The sequence below is a fragment of the Ricinus communis genome, chromosome 10, assembly GCF_019578655.1.
Source record: "Ricinus communis isolate WT05 ecotype wild-type chromosome 10, ASM1957865v1, whole genome shotgun sequence".
In the NCBI taxonomy this organism is placed as follows: Eukaryota; Viridiplantae; Streptophyta; class Magnoliopsida; order Malpighiales; family Euphorbiaceae; genus Ricinus; species Ricinus communis.
This window is the reverse complement of record NC_063265.1, coordinates 15471383-15487629: the sequence shown is the minus strand read 5'-3', so window position 1 is coordinate 15487629 and position 16247 is coordinate 15471383. Positions and strand designations below refer to the sequence as shown.

Genomic DNA, 16247 nt, shown 5'->3' with positions numbered 1-16247 from the left:
AAGGGTACGAATAGAATTTAATGGAAGGATGTTTTAACTATTTCTGTTATGCGTGTCACTGCTGTAGCTTCACACATTAGAGATAGTTTTATCTAAAATTCAATCGGACAAGAAGATAAGAAGCAGTTTTTTATTAGATTTTTAGAATTTTAAAGCATTTTTTTATTTTTTTGCTGAAAATTTAAAATTAAATGTAATGGGTTTGAAGGAAATCGCGGAATTAATTAAGGGGTAAAATCATGAGTCGTATAGAGCCAAAACAGACCACTTGTGATGGAATCTGAATCTAAGTGGTTATATTCCAATTGAAATCAGCAACTGAATTCATTCTTGGCCTCTATTCTTTGACAAAGAAACAAAAGGTGATTATCAAAAGGTTAAAAGATCCATCTTCTACTTCTAGAACTTGCTTCTGTCCTGCCTGTGAATGAAAACTGATTAGAAAAATATTATTATCCACCAAAACTACTGATTTTGACCCTGTTTTTCTACAGCTTAAGTTTTTAAAATCTAGCATTATAATTCCTTATATATAACCAACCAAAGCTCATTGCCATTTTGGAATCTCTCCTACTAAATCCTTTTAAATGGAAAACTATTTTGTTACCTCCGTAATGTCAGGTGCCACATACATCAAACCGCAGTCTTTGCCACGAAGTAATTGTCAGAGAAATGTGAGACCCAAGTTTTCACAACCCCTTCTTCCCCACCCCTTGTTTTAGTCACCTTAGCATCTTCCATGACTGGTTTTGGCTTGTTAAGGTGACCAGCATGATGATTCATAATTACCAGATCAAAATCTTGATTATTATTGGTTAGATCATGGACTTCAAATCTTTGCATTAACCAGGATCAAACCCCTCAAAATCATGATAAGCGATTTGAGAATCCTGAAAAGAATCAATAATTTCAGTGAGAATGTCCCCTCTCAATTGCTGGTGCTGAATTGTTGTTGGGATTTTCTTCTTTCTTTTCAGTTTTGTGTTTATTTACTTGAAAGGTTAAAACAAAGAGGACCCTGCTCGAAAAGTTTTGAATTAAACACAGAAGAACTGGAAATTGCTGTAAATGTAGCAAAGTAACAGACTGTTTATGTAATTGAAGGTGTCAGCCAGCAGCTAACACTCATAAAAGCGATACACAAATACAGAGAGTAATGAGGAAAGCCATCTAGAATTATGGTGTCAGCCAGTAGCTAACACACATCAAAATAATATAGCAATACAAATTTAGAAAAGTAATAAAGGAATCCTGGAGTTGATGTGTGTGTCAGCCAGTAGCCAACACTCATCAAACTGATACAAAAACACAATCAGACACCCTCCTGTTTATTGCAATGGCAATTTTGTTGAAGTTGGTCAACTAGATATTGGCCAACAATTCCATTGCCGTTTTTTCCTTTCTTCCTTTTTGCACAAAGAATCATCACTTTTCGCTTGCTAAATTCCTTTACGTTCATCTTTGTTCTAGCTTCTTTTTCTACTTGGAAAAGTAGCATTGCCAACAATCATTGACTGCTGCAGAAACCTAAGAATCCCATAAACTCATGGTTGTTTATCATTCTTATACTCTTCTCAGTGCCAACCACTCCTGCAAAATATCCCAGGAAACAGAAATGAATTTATCAGTCTCTGTCACTAATCATAATACAGATACATTTACTTGATCAAGAAAATGACAGAGGATTGAGTACTGTACCCATGGTTATGGCACTAGCAAATATGACACCAGACAGTATGAACACAATAAGTGATCCTCTTTTTAGAATGGTAATGAGCTTCCTTACAAAAAACTGTCCCCAGAAGCCAGCTAGTACTGACACTCCTGTGAGGTACAAGGCTACAAAACAATTTAATGTCAAGAAACTATCAGATATGGACACAGATGGCAATTTGTCATTCACATGATAAAGCAAGCCAATGAGGTAAAGAGGTCAAAAGTTACCGTAAGGCATAGGGAATCTTTTAAGCAGATAGAACTCCACCACAGACAAGGATGATGAGAACATCATTACAAATGTTGCTGTTGCACTGGCAACCTATGAGCAATTAAGATAATCTGACATTAATTCTAATAGCACAAGATTTCAAATAAAGGGTGCATGATAGGCTACCATACCAATTATAGTGATACTTTTAAGTTAGACATAGGAACTAATAGAGTAAAAGAGAAAACTCATCAAACCTGTGGGATTACACCAATCTCAAGGAGTAGTGGACCAAGAATGAATCCTCCACCAGATCCAAGAAGACCGCCAACTGTTCCTCCTAAGATTCCACAGAGTGCACAGAAAGAAATGTGCATAGGAGTCCATGCAATAGAAGCTTCACAAATTGATTCTGTGTTTCCTGTGCTAATTCTCTTCTTGTGTTCTTTGTATAATTTGACTGCTTCATAGCCAAATACCGCAAGAGCTACAGGAAACTGGAGGAACAGAATAGGACCCACATGATTTGTATAGCAACAAAAAAGAATCAAAACTGATACAATAATTCAGCAAGAAAACAGAAACGAACACTGTCAAAGCATCAAAACAGTGAATATTTCATTATGCTGATTATATTACCTGTAAACAGAACAGCACCCAATACCATTTGCTGCAAGTTGCCACATCATTCTGCCAAAACCAATATATAATAAGCCCATAGATTCATGAAGATGAAAACACTTTAGAAATCCAGATAAAGTAAAGACTCACCTTGATAACCTGGAGGAGAAGGAAAACAGACCAAACAAATAGCAGCACAAAAAGCCTTTTCCACCTAAGGTTGAAGCAGACTATTTGCTGCAGGATTAAAGGAAATTAATTATTATTGTTAACATTAGAGAAGATGGTAAAAATTGGAACCAAAGGTAGAACTTACTTACCATTTCTGATTTCTCTTCTTTAGGAACCAAAGGCTCATACTCTGTGTCAATTAGAACTACATGCCAGAAAAAATAAAGAAAAAACAATTAAACTAAACCATTGTTCAAGTTTCTATAATTAGCAGCAACAGTTCATAGTGTTTTTCAAAATGAGTTATCTGTCAATGAATCTTACGTTCGCCACGTGAATTAACCACAGCTTCTTGCTGCTTAGCCAATTCTTTCTGCAATTTCAAGATTTAACTAAGATTAGATATATAAACAAGAAACTAGTTCTAATAAACTTGTTTATATTAGGAAAAATAATCACCTTCAAGATTGTCTCTTCCTTCCACATTTCAACTCCCTTAAAGAAAGACCTGGAAGAGGTACCTGGTTTCAAAATTTAATCAAGAGAAAGGGACAAATACTTAGTTATTGAGATAACAAATTAATGGTAGACTTCTTCAATAAATTAGAAGAAAGAAAGAAAAGTTGAAAAGAAGAATATGTACCTATAAAAAGTATAATGATAAGGACAGTGATTAACCAGTAAGGAAAGACAACACTCAAAGCAACACCAACGGTGATGCCAAGCATAAGCATTGGCTGGAAAAGAAGAGCCAAATCATAATCTAAAATTGGCACTTCTTTTGTTGGATGTGGCACTCTTAGATTATACCAAACTGATGATGCTGATGCACCCATGATCATACCTGCACACATTCCAAAGAAAATAAAAACACAAGGGAAAGTTAACTTTTTTAGAAAAGAAAAGTAACAGACACTTTCTAATAAAAACATAAAGTTAGTATTAGAATCTACAACTTTTTAGATCCCCTTTTCAACTTTTGGCTTTCTAGCATATACTTCTAGATTCGTCAAGGAAATAATCATATGACCAATATAATAAATCTGATCGAGTTCACACATACATTTAGAAATAGCAGCAGCAGACTTGGTATCGAACCCAACAATCAAAGTAAGCATAGGAACAAAAATTCCTCCCCCTCCAACTCCACCAACAGTTCCACATGCTGAACCCAGGAATCCAATGACTGTAGCCAACACTATTCTCCAGCTAAACTCCAATTCCTGCAACAACGCCAATTCAAAAGAGTTAACAAGAACCAATAAAAAAAATCCAAACTTTTATAAATATTCACGCTACATTCACCTAATAAGCCATAAAAAAAAAACCCAAACTTTTATATGTCACATACTCATAGTAAGACCATAAAAAGTACAATCTCTTCCATGTTATTACATAAACATTACCAAGAAAAAACAAAAAAAATATAGAAAGTAAAGAAACATACTGGCCAAACTCTTTCAGTAGTGGAGATGTAATGAGAACTCAAAAGAGTAGAGTTTTTAACATATGGGTGGTGGTCGAAGAGGAAAACTGCCGAGAGAACCGCCGCAGAGAAAGCCAACGACAAATACAACACCAATCCTCTTGTGGCCATGTGACGGCGGAGATGGGTTTATAATTTGCTTAGCTGTAAAGCAAAATTAACAGAATCAAACAAGAGCAGCAAGAAACAAGAATACTATTGTGTAAAAGTCTATATTTATAAAGAACAAAGTTGGTTTCTGTTTAAAGAAGAAGCAAGAATGGTAACGTAATTAATGATAAATAAAACTGACCCAATAACGAAAAAGAATAATTAAAAGAAGAAACGCTGTTCTTCAAGAAAAAACACACAGAATAGATGGAAGAATGAGGTGTCGTTTTTATATATGGCAGAGAGATGGTGGCCTCAGGAACACTGAATTGTATCACGGATGACTCTCTTACACACGATTCCTATTGCTTCGCGGACATGTGGCTCTATCCTAGTGGTGCATAAAATAAACAAATACATAAATTCACAGAAGAAAACAAATACATATATATATATATATATAAGGTTTTAATGATTTTGTCTATACGTAATTACGATTTTTTATATTCATTATAATAATTGCTATTACATAGCAATAAAATCCTTTAAAAAAAAAATTCATTGGAGATGTTAATGCCAGCAATCTATATCTATACTGCAAAAGTACAAAGGAGGGAAAATGTTTAAATTAATTAAAGTATTTCTAGAATTAATTCAGTAATTAGTTAAATATTAACCTGATTCTATTATAATTTTAATATATAATTTAATTTAATTTAATACATTTCTAATTAATTCTATTAGAAGTATTCAATAATTATTGATTTTATCCCAATTTTGTTATGATTTTATATTTAATTAATTTAGTTTAGTATATTTCTAATTTTATTAGTAATTGATAAATTATAATATCACTTTATATATAAATATATATATTGAACCTTATTTCACTTATTTATAGGATTAATCTATTTACGTATTACTTTTCCTGCATAAAACTGCAATGAACAATTTATATAATGCAAAAAGTAATTAGTGTGAAAAAAGAAAAAGAATAAGAAAAGAATCTCCCTTGATTCCTTATTACATGTAATGGTATCCTTGATATATATTTTGATATCCTTTTTTTATCTATTCCACGTTAATTATTATATAATTACATTTCTATGAATCAATTATTATTATAATTTAAAATGTAAATGTCTTAGATTAAGATATAATGTAATTAATTTACTAGTTAATTCTTTTAATCTAATAATTAATTAGCATGACAACAAAACCTCATCTTAAATGAATAATGGGTAAAAATTTAAGAAGAGCTATTAAGTAAATTTGTTGCAAAAGTTGGGATGTTAATGTCCAAGCAAATTCCGAAAGATAGGGACATGTGCCCATCAAAGCCACACTTTCTTTTACACTTATATAATTGGAATATTCAATTTTCTTTATTTGCAACACCAAATTCCTATATACCCATTATAATCAAGGTAGATAAAAGTTCTATTTATTTTGTATTATGTAAATTTCTATTAAAATTATTCAGTTATAAAATTATAATATCTAAAAAATTAGTTAATTGATGATTAAATATCATAAGAGAAAATATTTATATAAAAGCACGTTTAGAAAATAAATTTAATTGACTAAAATATTTTTGCTAATTTTATGCTAATTCTATAGGTAACTAATTTAATTTTTTTAATTCTAATAGAATTAATTAGTGATTAATTTCCTAATTTTAATAGAATTACTTAGTAATTAATCTCCTAATTTTAATAGAACTAATATAATTCAATTCTAATCCTATAATAATTTCATATACATTATTAATCCTGTAAGAAATTGATAAATTATAATATATATATACCTATAATAGAGTTCAAATAATTCAATATAAATATTTATAAAAATTAAAAATAAAAATTATAGAAAAATATATTGATACTTTCAATTTTTTTATTGACAATATTAATTCATGTGTTCTTATTATTATGATACTTTCTCAGTATGATTATTTACTATTTAATATTATATTATAAATAAATTTATTGAATAATATATATTATAATTTTTATATAATAATTTATGATATATATGTAGATATATAAAAGTATTAAAGATTTATTTACTTTTTGAGAGTTAATTTTACCAGTGAAGTTTGAATTTTTGATAGGTCCAAATTATATATAAATGTTTAGAGTATTTCAAAGGTTTGATAATATAATTTCTATATATAATATGGTGAGAATATGTGTTTTTAACTCACTTAAGCTTAATTGTTTATTTTCAGGTAATATTAACTAACAAAGAAAGATATGGAGCTAAATACTTAAAAAGAAACTTAATTGGATATTTTCTGTCAAGACTCAAGATTAAGATGCATAGACAGTTATTTGTAAGGCCTCGCTAAAAATTACAAGGCCCAAGGGATATTTTAGTCATTTTGTATAATTATTAGAATTTATATTAAACGTTATTTATTGGATAATACTTGGTGGAGATAAGAATACATATATTTTTATCTATCAGATAAACTTATATTAGTATACTTATCTTTAGGGAGACTTACTTAGAGGATTAATTTTCTCTATATATATCTCTACAGACCTAGTTCTAGGAGGAGAGAATTTCTCCCATTTGCTCTCTATATCTATCCACCATTATTTTCTCTACAGTTCTTCCGTAAACACTTTAGTTTAGTTTTCATTAGTCTTTGTAAAATTTAAGGAGTTTTTCAAAAATTAGAGAGTGAGGATCAACTATCTTTCTACTTGAAGAAATTCTGGATCTAAAGGGAGTTTTTACTTTATTGTTTTATATCTTTCTATTTAATAGCATGATCATTGAGTTAAATATGTTAGACTAGTTTGCATAAATATTTTATATGAATCTTATTATTTATTTATTTATTTAATGAATGATTACTTTAATTTTATATCTTTATTAGTTTCAGTTATTGTTATTGGTTAACCATCATATTAATTTAGTAATAGTAATTGTTATGAACATATTTAAGTTGAATGTATTAGAGACACCAATTTTACTTTAATATATATTTGTAGAATAAACTTTAGTTGCATCATTAGTTTAAATAACTAAAGAAAAAGACACATCACCATCTCATTCATTAGATTTAGGCTTAAAGTAGATTACTAAGTAAAAGACTATACTAAATATTATCTTTAGCATATAGTTTTAAATTATAATCATTTGCATTGCATATTTATTTATTGTTTAATTACTTTACTTCATAAATATTATTCTCTCAAAAATATTGATTTAGAGTATTTAGATTTATTTTTATTACCCTCGCTATAGATACATCAATTTTGATACAAATTTCCTAAATAGTCTTACCTTATCACTAAATTAAAGCACCGTGTATTTTCAATAATTTTTTATTTGTCGACTAGTAAGCTAATGATTATAAAAAGTAGTGGGAGTAAAATTGAAAATAATAAGATGTGAGTTGGAAATATAAATGAGAGTAATGTTGAATTTAGACAGACAATCAGACATATTATAATAAAGATTGTAAGAATTTCTCATTTTTTGTGGTACGTATGGATGTACAAGTCGTTCAAGAAAACTCATGCTACTGCAATTTGAATTGAATACGTTCACTTGGAAAACAACAAAGAATTTCTGAAAAAAAATTAAATAAGTTTTCAATTTACGACGAATATAAAAAAATAAATTATTTTTATTATGTAATCGGCAGTTGCTATAAATATATATAAAAAGATATTTTTATTATTAAAATCAAATCATTTTCCAAAGAAACAAAAAGAATCACACTCATAAATCATGTCAACCACATGTTGTGTAGGGCCTCTCGGAAATAAATGTATTATCTGTTTTCTTTTCTTTTTTATTTACGTTATTTTTCTTAGTTGAATATATGGGTGATGAAAAGAACCAATCGAATTCAACACCGACGTAAAATGGGTCACTGGTTTCATTTTCTTATAAAAAAAAATAATAATTTCGGTTTCTGGTTATAATATTATTTATAAAACTGACTTAATAATTCGCTTAATTAGACTCTGATTATTGCTATTGAAAAACAAAAACAAAACAGTTGAGTTAATATATCAGAATTCGAATACTTCTTTTTAAGAAAAAAAAAATATGATGTCATAATATGCATTGGAATTTAGATCTAAATTTATCCTATATGGAAGAAATTTGTTTTTATCTAATTATAAGCTCTCTCTCTCTCTCTTTCTCTATATATATATATATATTCTTGAATTATTATTTTTTATGACGTAATGATTCTCTAAGTCTTAACTTGGAAACTAAATAATTGACTACATTTGAAGTTGAAAATCAAAGTGGTATTATTAAAAAGAGTCGAAATATATATTTTACTTTTCTCATATTTTATTTTATTTTATTTAACAGCTTCTTCCATTTTCTTTTTAAATAGATAATGCGTTGGAAGTAACAAAATATGTGATAGTTCTTGTATGAAAAATTTCCCTATAATAAAACAAATTAATTCATTAATATTATAAATTATTAATCAAAATTCGAGTTCTCTTGGGGTCCCAGGCCCCGTTCTTTGGTGACTACTCACAACTATGGGAATGCTACCAATAATGCTGCGCTTCCTTTTCACTCGTTGGCTGCGTTTATGAGTTGCCAGTTTTTTCGTACTCCAAACAAGCAAATCAATGGACATGCAATGTGTTTTTTTTTTAGTGTAATATCAATATTTTCGAGTGGTGTTATTTAATAAAATATTCTTTAAAAATAATTTATAATAATTTAATATACGATAATTATAGTTATATTGGAATCAATTAAATTTATGACTATGTGTTAGGTTTTTTGTTGCGGAAGTTAGAAATATAAATGATAAAATAGAGAAATAAATAAACACAATTGATTTACGTGGTTCGGCGTAATCTTACATCCACGGCAAAGAGAGAAGTAAAATCTACTAATTAAAGTGAGGAGTACAAATAGAGAATAACACTCAAAACCCAAAACCCAATTACACTCAAGTGTGTAACTCTCAAAATATACTAGTAAAATAAGTCTAAGGACTAAAAGAGACTTTTACTAGTACCTAAAAGAAAGACCTCACTCAAGTGTTTCCCATTTGCTATTTTGCTCCATATCTTCTTCGTGTTTTTCTTCACTAATTGCTAGTGTATATATAGCAAACTAAACTTGATAACCAAGTATGAATACATGGCCAAGATTAGCCCTTGCTCTCCAAGTCAAAATGAGTGGCTAAGATAAGTCCTTGCTCTCCAAGCAAATAATTGTGGACTTGGGCTATGACACAATATGGACTTGACACAAATTCAAGATAACCATAACAATTCTCCACCTTAACTTGAATTTCTCCTCAACATATAAACTTTACTTTACTTTCTCCAAATAAGCCCTTTAGGGCTACTCAATAAAAAATACCAATTAAGTCCAAGAAATGCTTGAACTTGCTCACTGGAAGAGATTTAGTTAACATGTCAGTCAAATTGTCTATTGTACCGATTTTCGTAACAATAATATTACCCTCTGAGATAATATCACGAACATAGTGGTAATTCACATCAATGTGCTTTGTTCTCTTGTGAAACATCTGATCTTTAGTCAAGTGAATAACACTTTCACTATCACAATGGACGACAATCACCTTTGTATCCGAACTGAGCTCAACAAGTAAACCTCTTAGCCAAATGGCTTCTTTAATAGCCTCAACAACTGCCATGTATTAAGCTTCTGTAGTGGATAAAGCTACTATAGATTGCAAAGTAGCTTTCCAACTAATGGCGACCTTAATATACATATCACCGATCTTCGTCGAACCAGCGGATAATGTGAACACATAACCAAATGTGCTTGCTCCTTCCAAACTCCAAGTTAAAATTAGAGGCACCTTGCAAATATCTCAAAATCTATTTTACACATCAAGGGTGTTCTTTACGAGTTTTGACATATATACTGACCAGCGTGCGTGCAACGTGTCATGTGCAGTACACACACTGCTAGCAACGATGATGATATGCCACATTTTGAGTAAGGAAACATGTGTACATATACTCAGTATCTTCCTTCGACTGTGGTGACATTGCAGTAGAAAGTCTAAAATGAGCAGCGAGTGAAGTACTTACAGGCTTAGCATTTTTCATCCCGAAATGCTTCAGAACTCTCTCAACAAAACTCTTTTGAGTCAAGTAGAGTTTTCCTGTAGTTCTGTTTCTTTGAATCTCCATGCCTAAAATCTTTTTAGCCACTCCCAAATCTTTCATCCCAAATTCACCATTTAGCTCTAATTTCAAATTATTGATCTCACACATATCTTTAGCTGCAATAAGCATATCATCAACATAGACCAATAAGTATACAAATGAGCCATCTGCAGACCTTTTGAAGTACACACAACTATCGTACTGGCTCCTGAGATAGCTGTGATCGATCATAAAGGAATCAAACCGCTTGTACCATTGTCAAGGAGACTGCTTCAAACCATATAAAGATTTCTTCAACAAACAAACATGGTCTTCCTTACCTTTAATTTCAAAATCATCAGGTTGTTGCATATAAATTGTTTCCTCAAGTTCACCATGTAAGAAAGCAGTTTTAACATCCAATTGCTCGAGCTTTAAATTATGCATAGCAACCAAAGCAAGCAAAACACGAATAGAGCTATGTTTAACAACAGGTGAAAAAACATCATTGAAATCAACTCCATGTACTTGACTATAGCCCTTTGCAACTAATCGTGCTTTGTACTTAGCATTTTCAACACCTGGAATGCCATCTTTCCTTTAAAAGACCCATTTGCAGCCAATAATTTTCTTATCTTTAGGCGGCTTGACCAAGTTCCAAGTTTTATTCTTGTGAAGAGACTCCACCTCTTCTTGCATAACAACTACTTGGCAAAAACGGTGATGGCCCGAAATGATGGATCACCAATTCCATCAGTTTCTTCTGCCACTACTAGTGCATAAGTAACATAATCATTAAGCCGCACAGATTTAGTTCTCATTCTCATACCCCTATTTTTGGCAATTGAATAGTCTTCCACTTCCGGTGACTCGTCTGCCTCATATGAAATAGGTAGTTGAACTAGATCTGGTTATGGAACATTTTGTGGAGCATTTGTATTCTCCACCTTAACTTTCACCTGCTTGCTTATATTCTCTATCCCCGTAGAAGGTTTAGAAGACTCTTTTTCCTGGTGAAGCATAAATGATTCATTAAACACAACATCCCTACTGATTATAGACTTAGGTGACTTTGGATTAGGGTACCAAACCTTGTATCCCTTTACGACAGCAGGATAGCCAATGAATATACCCTTTTTGGATCTAGGCTCCCACTTGCCGTCATTGACATGAACATAGACAGGACATCCAAATATCCTCAACTCAGAATAATCAGCAGGATGACCAGAATCATACCTCTTCCGGAGTCTTACAATTAATTGAAGCATTAGGAGAACAATTCACCAAGTAGCACGTTGTCGAAGCTGCTTCTGCCCAAAAATCATTTGATAGCTCAGAATTGGATAACGTGCAACGAACCTTTTCCATCAAGGTTCTATTCATCCTCTTGGCTAGGCCATTCTGTTGAGGAGTGCCTCTGATTGTAAGGTGTCTAACAATACCTTCATTCTTGCGAAATTTATTGAAATCGCCATCACAAAACTCCAAACCATTATCAGTGCGAAGGCGTTTAATCTTCTTTTTAGTTTGTTTTTCCACTAAAGCCTTCCACTGCTTGAAAGTGACAAACACATCACTCTTATGCTTTAGAAAGTAAACCCATACCTTCCTGGAGTAGTCGTCAATAAAGGTTAGCATGTATCGAGCACCACCTTTAGAAAGAACTTGTGCTGGTCCCTAAAGATCCGAATGGATGTAATCAAGAGTACCTTTAGTTCTATGAACCCCTGAGCTAAAACTGATCCTCTTTTGCTTTCCAAAGAGACATTGTTCATAAAACTCTAACTTGGATGTACTCTGATCAGAAAGAAGTCCTTTCTTGCTCAGCATTATCAAACCTTTCTCACTCATATGTCCCAGCCTCATGTGCCATAATCTGGTGACATCTGAATCTGATATGGAGGATGATACAACAGTTGTGCCTATAACAGTAGATCCTTACAACACGTACAATCTTCCAATCTGATGAGCTTTCATCATAACTAAGGCACCTTTCACAACCTTCAAAACACCATCACCGCCAATAAATTTACAACCACCAATATCTAAAGTGGATAAAGAAATAAGGTTTTTTGACATATCAGGAACATGTCGCACTTCAGTCAAAGTTCTAACTACACCGTCATGCATTCTTATTTTGACTGAACCAATATCAACAACGTTGCACGTTTGATCATTTCCCATCAAGACAACTCCACTATTAACTGGTTCATAAGTGGAGAACCAATCTTTGTTAAGAAAAATATTAAATGAGCAACTAGAATCTAAAATCCACCCTTTCATGGACATAGCTGTGTTGTCAGTGACAGTGAAAACATCATATTGAACCTCATCCTCAACAATGTTGGCTTCAGCGGGTTTCTCCGGAATATTATGATACTTTTGCTTATTTTTCAACTTAAAGCAATTAACTTTAATGTGCCCTTTCTTCTTGCAGTAATTACAAGTTAAATTTCTGTATCTGGATTTGGATCTAGACTTTGGATGACTACTGCTAGTAGGCTCTCTATTATAGGATCTTCCTCGAACAATAAGTCCATCAGTTCCTCGAACAATAAGTCCATCAGCAAGACTATCTTTGCTACTACCAATAAGCTCATTATCCATGAGTTCTTTTGAAAAAAATTGACGCTTATACCTCTTCAACTATCAATGTTTGCTTGCTGAAAATTAAAGTGTCACGAAAGTGCTTATAGGATGGAGGCAAAGAACGAAGCAACATAAGGGCTTGATCCTCTTCTTCATACTTGGTTTCCAAATTTTCCAAATCCATCAAGATGGATGTGAAATCATCAAGATGTGATTTCAGAGGTGTACCTTCTACCATATAGAGCATATGCATATGGTGCTTCACAACAAGCTTGCTGGTGAGGTTTTTTGTCATGAAAAGCGATTCAAGCTTTTCCCATAAATCTGCTGCAGTCTTCTCATGTATGACTTCTCGCAGAACCTCATTTCACAAGCATAACTGAATGGCAGCTAGGGCTTTTTCATCTAACCCCTGCTTTTGTTCTTTTGTCATCGTGGCTGGTAACTTATCCTTTCCATGAAGTGCTTTCTGCAAGCCATTTTATATTAAGAGCGCACACATCTTAACTTGCCAAAGGGCAAAACTTATGCTGCGATCATATTTCTCGATGTCAAATTTTGTTGACCCCATAATAATTCTCGAATAAATATGATATCAGCTCTGATACCAGTTTGTTAGGTTTTTTTATTGTGGAAGTTGGAAATATAAATGACAAAATAGAGAAATAAATAAACACAACTGATTTACGTGGTTCGGCGTAAGCCTACATCCATGGGCGAAAGAGAAGTAAAATCTACTAATTAAAATGAGGAGTACAAATGGAGAATAACACTCAAAACCCAAAATCCAATTACACCCAAGTGTGTAACTCTCAAAATGTACTAGTAAAATAAGTCTAAGGACTAAAAGAGACTTTTACTAGTACCTAAAAGAAAGACCTCACTCAAGTGTTTCTCATTTGCTATTTTGCTCCATATCTTCTTCGTGTTTTTCTTCACTAATTGCTAGTGTATATATAGCAAACTAAATTTGATTACCAAGTATGAATACATGGCCAAGATTAGCCCTTGCTCTCCAAGTCAAAATGAGTGGCTACGATAAGTCCTTGCTCTCCAAGCAAATAATTGTGGACTTGAGCTATGATATAATATGGGCTTAACACAAATTCAAGATAACCATAACACTATGAATAGATTATAATTTAATTGAAGTTTGAGTACTATAAATTTTATCTTCACTTAATACTGAATTATGTTCGATAAAATAATAGTAACTAGAGATAAAAAAAATGTTAACACTATATAAATAAGATAAAAAAATGTTAATACTATATAAATAAAATTGATGAGATAAAATAATAATAATATAATAAAATAATATAATATATTAACATATATTTTTAAAAATATATATATACAAATTTTACTATGTAAAGAAATATTTTATTAAAACCAGACTTAAAAAATTTATAATTTATTGGGATGTAGAACTTTTTTTTTTTATAACTGGTCCAAATTGGGACTGATATCTTTTATAATTATATAAGGGTCATTCCTATTTAGTATATCACTATAGAGAGGTCTTAGTGTAGTTTAATGTTTTAATTGTATAATTAATAACTCTTATTGAGATTTTTCTAGCTCAATCCTGTAAAACAACAATTGCTGAGTAGAGATTGACGGATCCACTCCAAGAATCAAGTTTGCTAGAGAAAGAGAAATAAAAATAATGAAATTAGGGTTAGAATGAATAGATTAGGGTTTACCATATTCATCATGTTTGTTATATAAGAGAGCAATAATGATTTCTTGGAAATTTATCTTCCTGTTGATTGATTCTTCTTTATTTTCTTATTGACTCTTTTATTGTACTCGAAGCGTCCATTAGTTATTGTACTTTTCCATTAAATTGGGTCATAAGTGACTCGATAAGTCTTTTAATTTAAATAGTAGCAATTGTTCCTTCCATAATTTGTAGTGACGGTGACACGTATACTGTAAGGGCTCATTGGATATTCTAAGCTAATATCTTGTCATCATATGTGATCAATCTTTGTCTCTTTAAGAAATCCATCGATCTATATGAATACTGATACCTACATTATCAGTTCGAGAGAAATAAACATATTATTAATAATATTTTTGTAATTAAATATATATATTTTTTAAAAGCATGATAAATAAGAAAGTACTATAATGATTGTGATCAAATTAATATAAAAAATTAGATTAAATAATGTATATTACTTTTTTTGTCATTTTCTCCGGCAACCTAAATTTGACACATGTTAATCTACCACTATATATTAATACCACCAGAGAAAATACCTCAGGTAGAGACGCTTATATATAGATTGCTCACACGTGTTTCACGATAAAAGTATTGTATCATAGCAATAGAAAATCATTTAATATTCCGATTGGATCAAAGCATATATATATATATATATATATATATATATATATCTATATTGATTCTCTCCCTATATTATATAGTGGTCACCACTAATTAGGAGGTGAATTACGTCTTTGATAAAAAGAAAAGAAAAAAAAAGGTAAATTACCGTTAGAAAATTAGTTTTACATTCCAACTTAATTACTATATTTAAAAAAAAAATCATATTTATTCTTAGAATTAAAGAAAAAAATTATAAAAATATTACCCTTAGCAATACTAAAAAAAATTTAGAAAAAAACTATTTGTTCTATTCTCACTAATTAACGACTTCTCTTTCTTCTTATATTCTATTGTTATGTTTTGTTATTTTAAAGCTTGAAATTGAGTCATATACTATTTTTTGGGAAGACCCAAATTTTACAATTCTCGTTGGGTTTCCACCTCTTTATTTTCCAAGTTGTTGGGTCGATTGAAATCCAAGCTATTGATTGTAAAAGTATTAATAATCTGACTTATCCTTATTTGTGATTCTAATTGCTTCAAAAGTGTTACAGAACAAGTTACTTTGTTGTTGCTACTTCGATTTCCTTTTAGTAAAGATGTTTTCTGGGTCAAGTTTTAAGAGATTGTTTGATTCATGTTTCAATGATTTACCTTACATTTTATTTGGTTAATACAATTTGCATAATTGATTTATAAATTCAAAGTTTATTTATTTTGAATGAAGTGAAAATTAATTTTAGAGTCTTATATATTTAAATTTATACGGAATTAATTATAATTAGACTAAATTATATAAAAATATGTAGAATTTTTAAATAAATTTCATATTAGTTTGTCAATGTATTTCATAACATCAAAATATTTTCTTCAACTTTATCATTTCTATTTTACTTTCTC

The 16247-nt window shown here is 30.8% G+C and overlaps 1 protein-coding gene across 1 annotated transcript; it reads right to left on the bottom strand.

Annotated features, from left to right (window-relative positions):
* Positions 1-1069: 1069 nt before the first annotated feature.
* Positions 1070-4646, bottom strand: LOC8274876 (sulfite exporter TauE/SafE family protein 4). Its single transcript, XM_015725039.3, has 13 exons — positions 4498-4646; positions 4167-4349; positions 3783-3942; positions 3363-3563; positions 3179-3240; positions 3044-3092; positions 2869-2924; positions 2699-2785; positions 2567-2617; positions 2185-2424; positions 1945-2038; positions 1699-1839; positions 1070-1590 (listed from the first exon to the last, which is right to left on the bottom strand). Exons 2-13 carry the CDS (start codon positions 4314-4316, stop codon positions 1508-1510), a joined length of 1374 nt encoding a protein of 457 aa, XP_015580525.2. The 5' UTR covers positions 4317-4349; positions 4498-4646; the 3' UTR covers positions 1070-1507.
* Positions 4647-16247: the final 11601 nt, after the last annotated feature.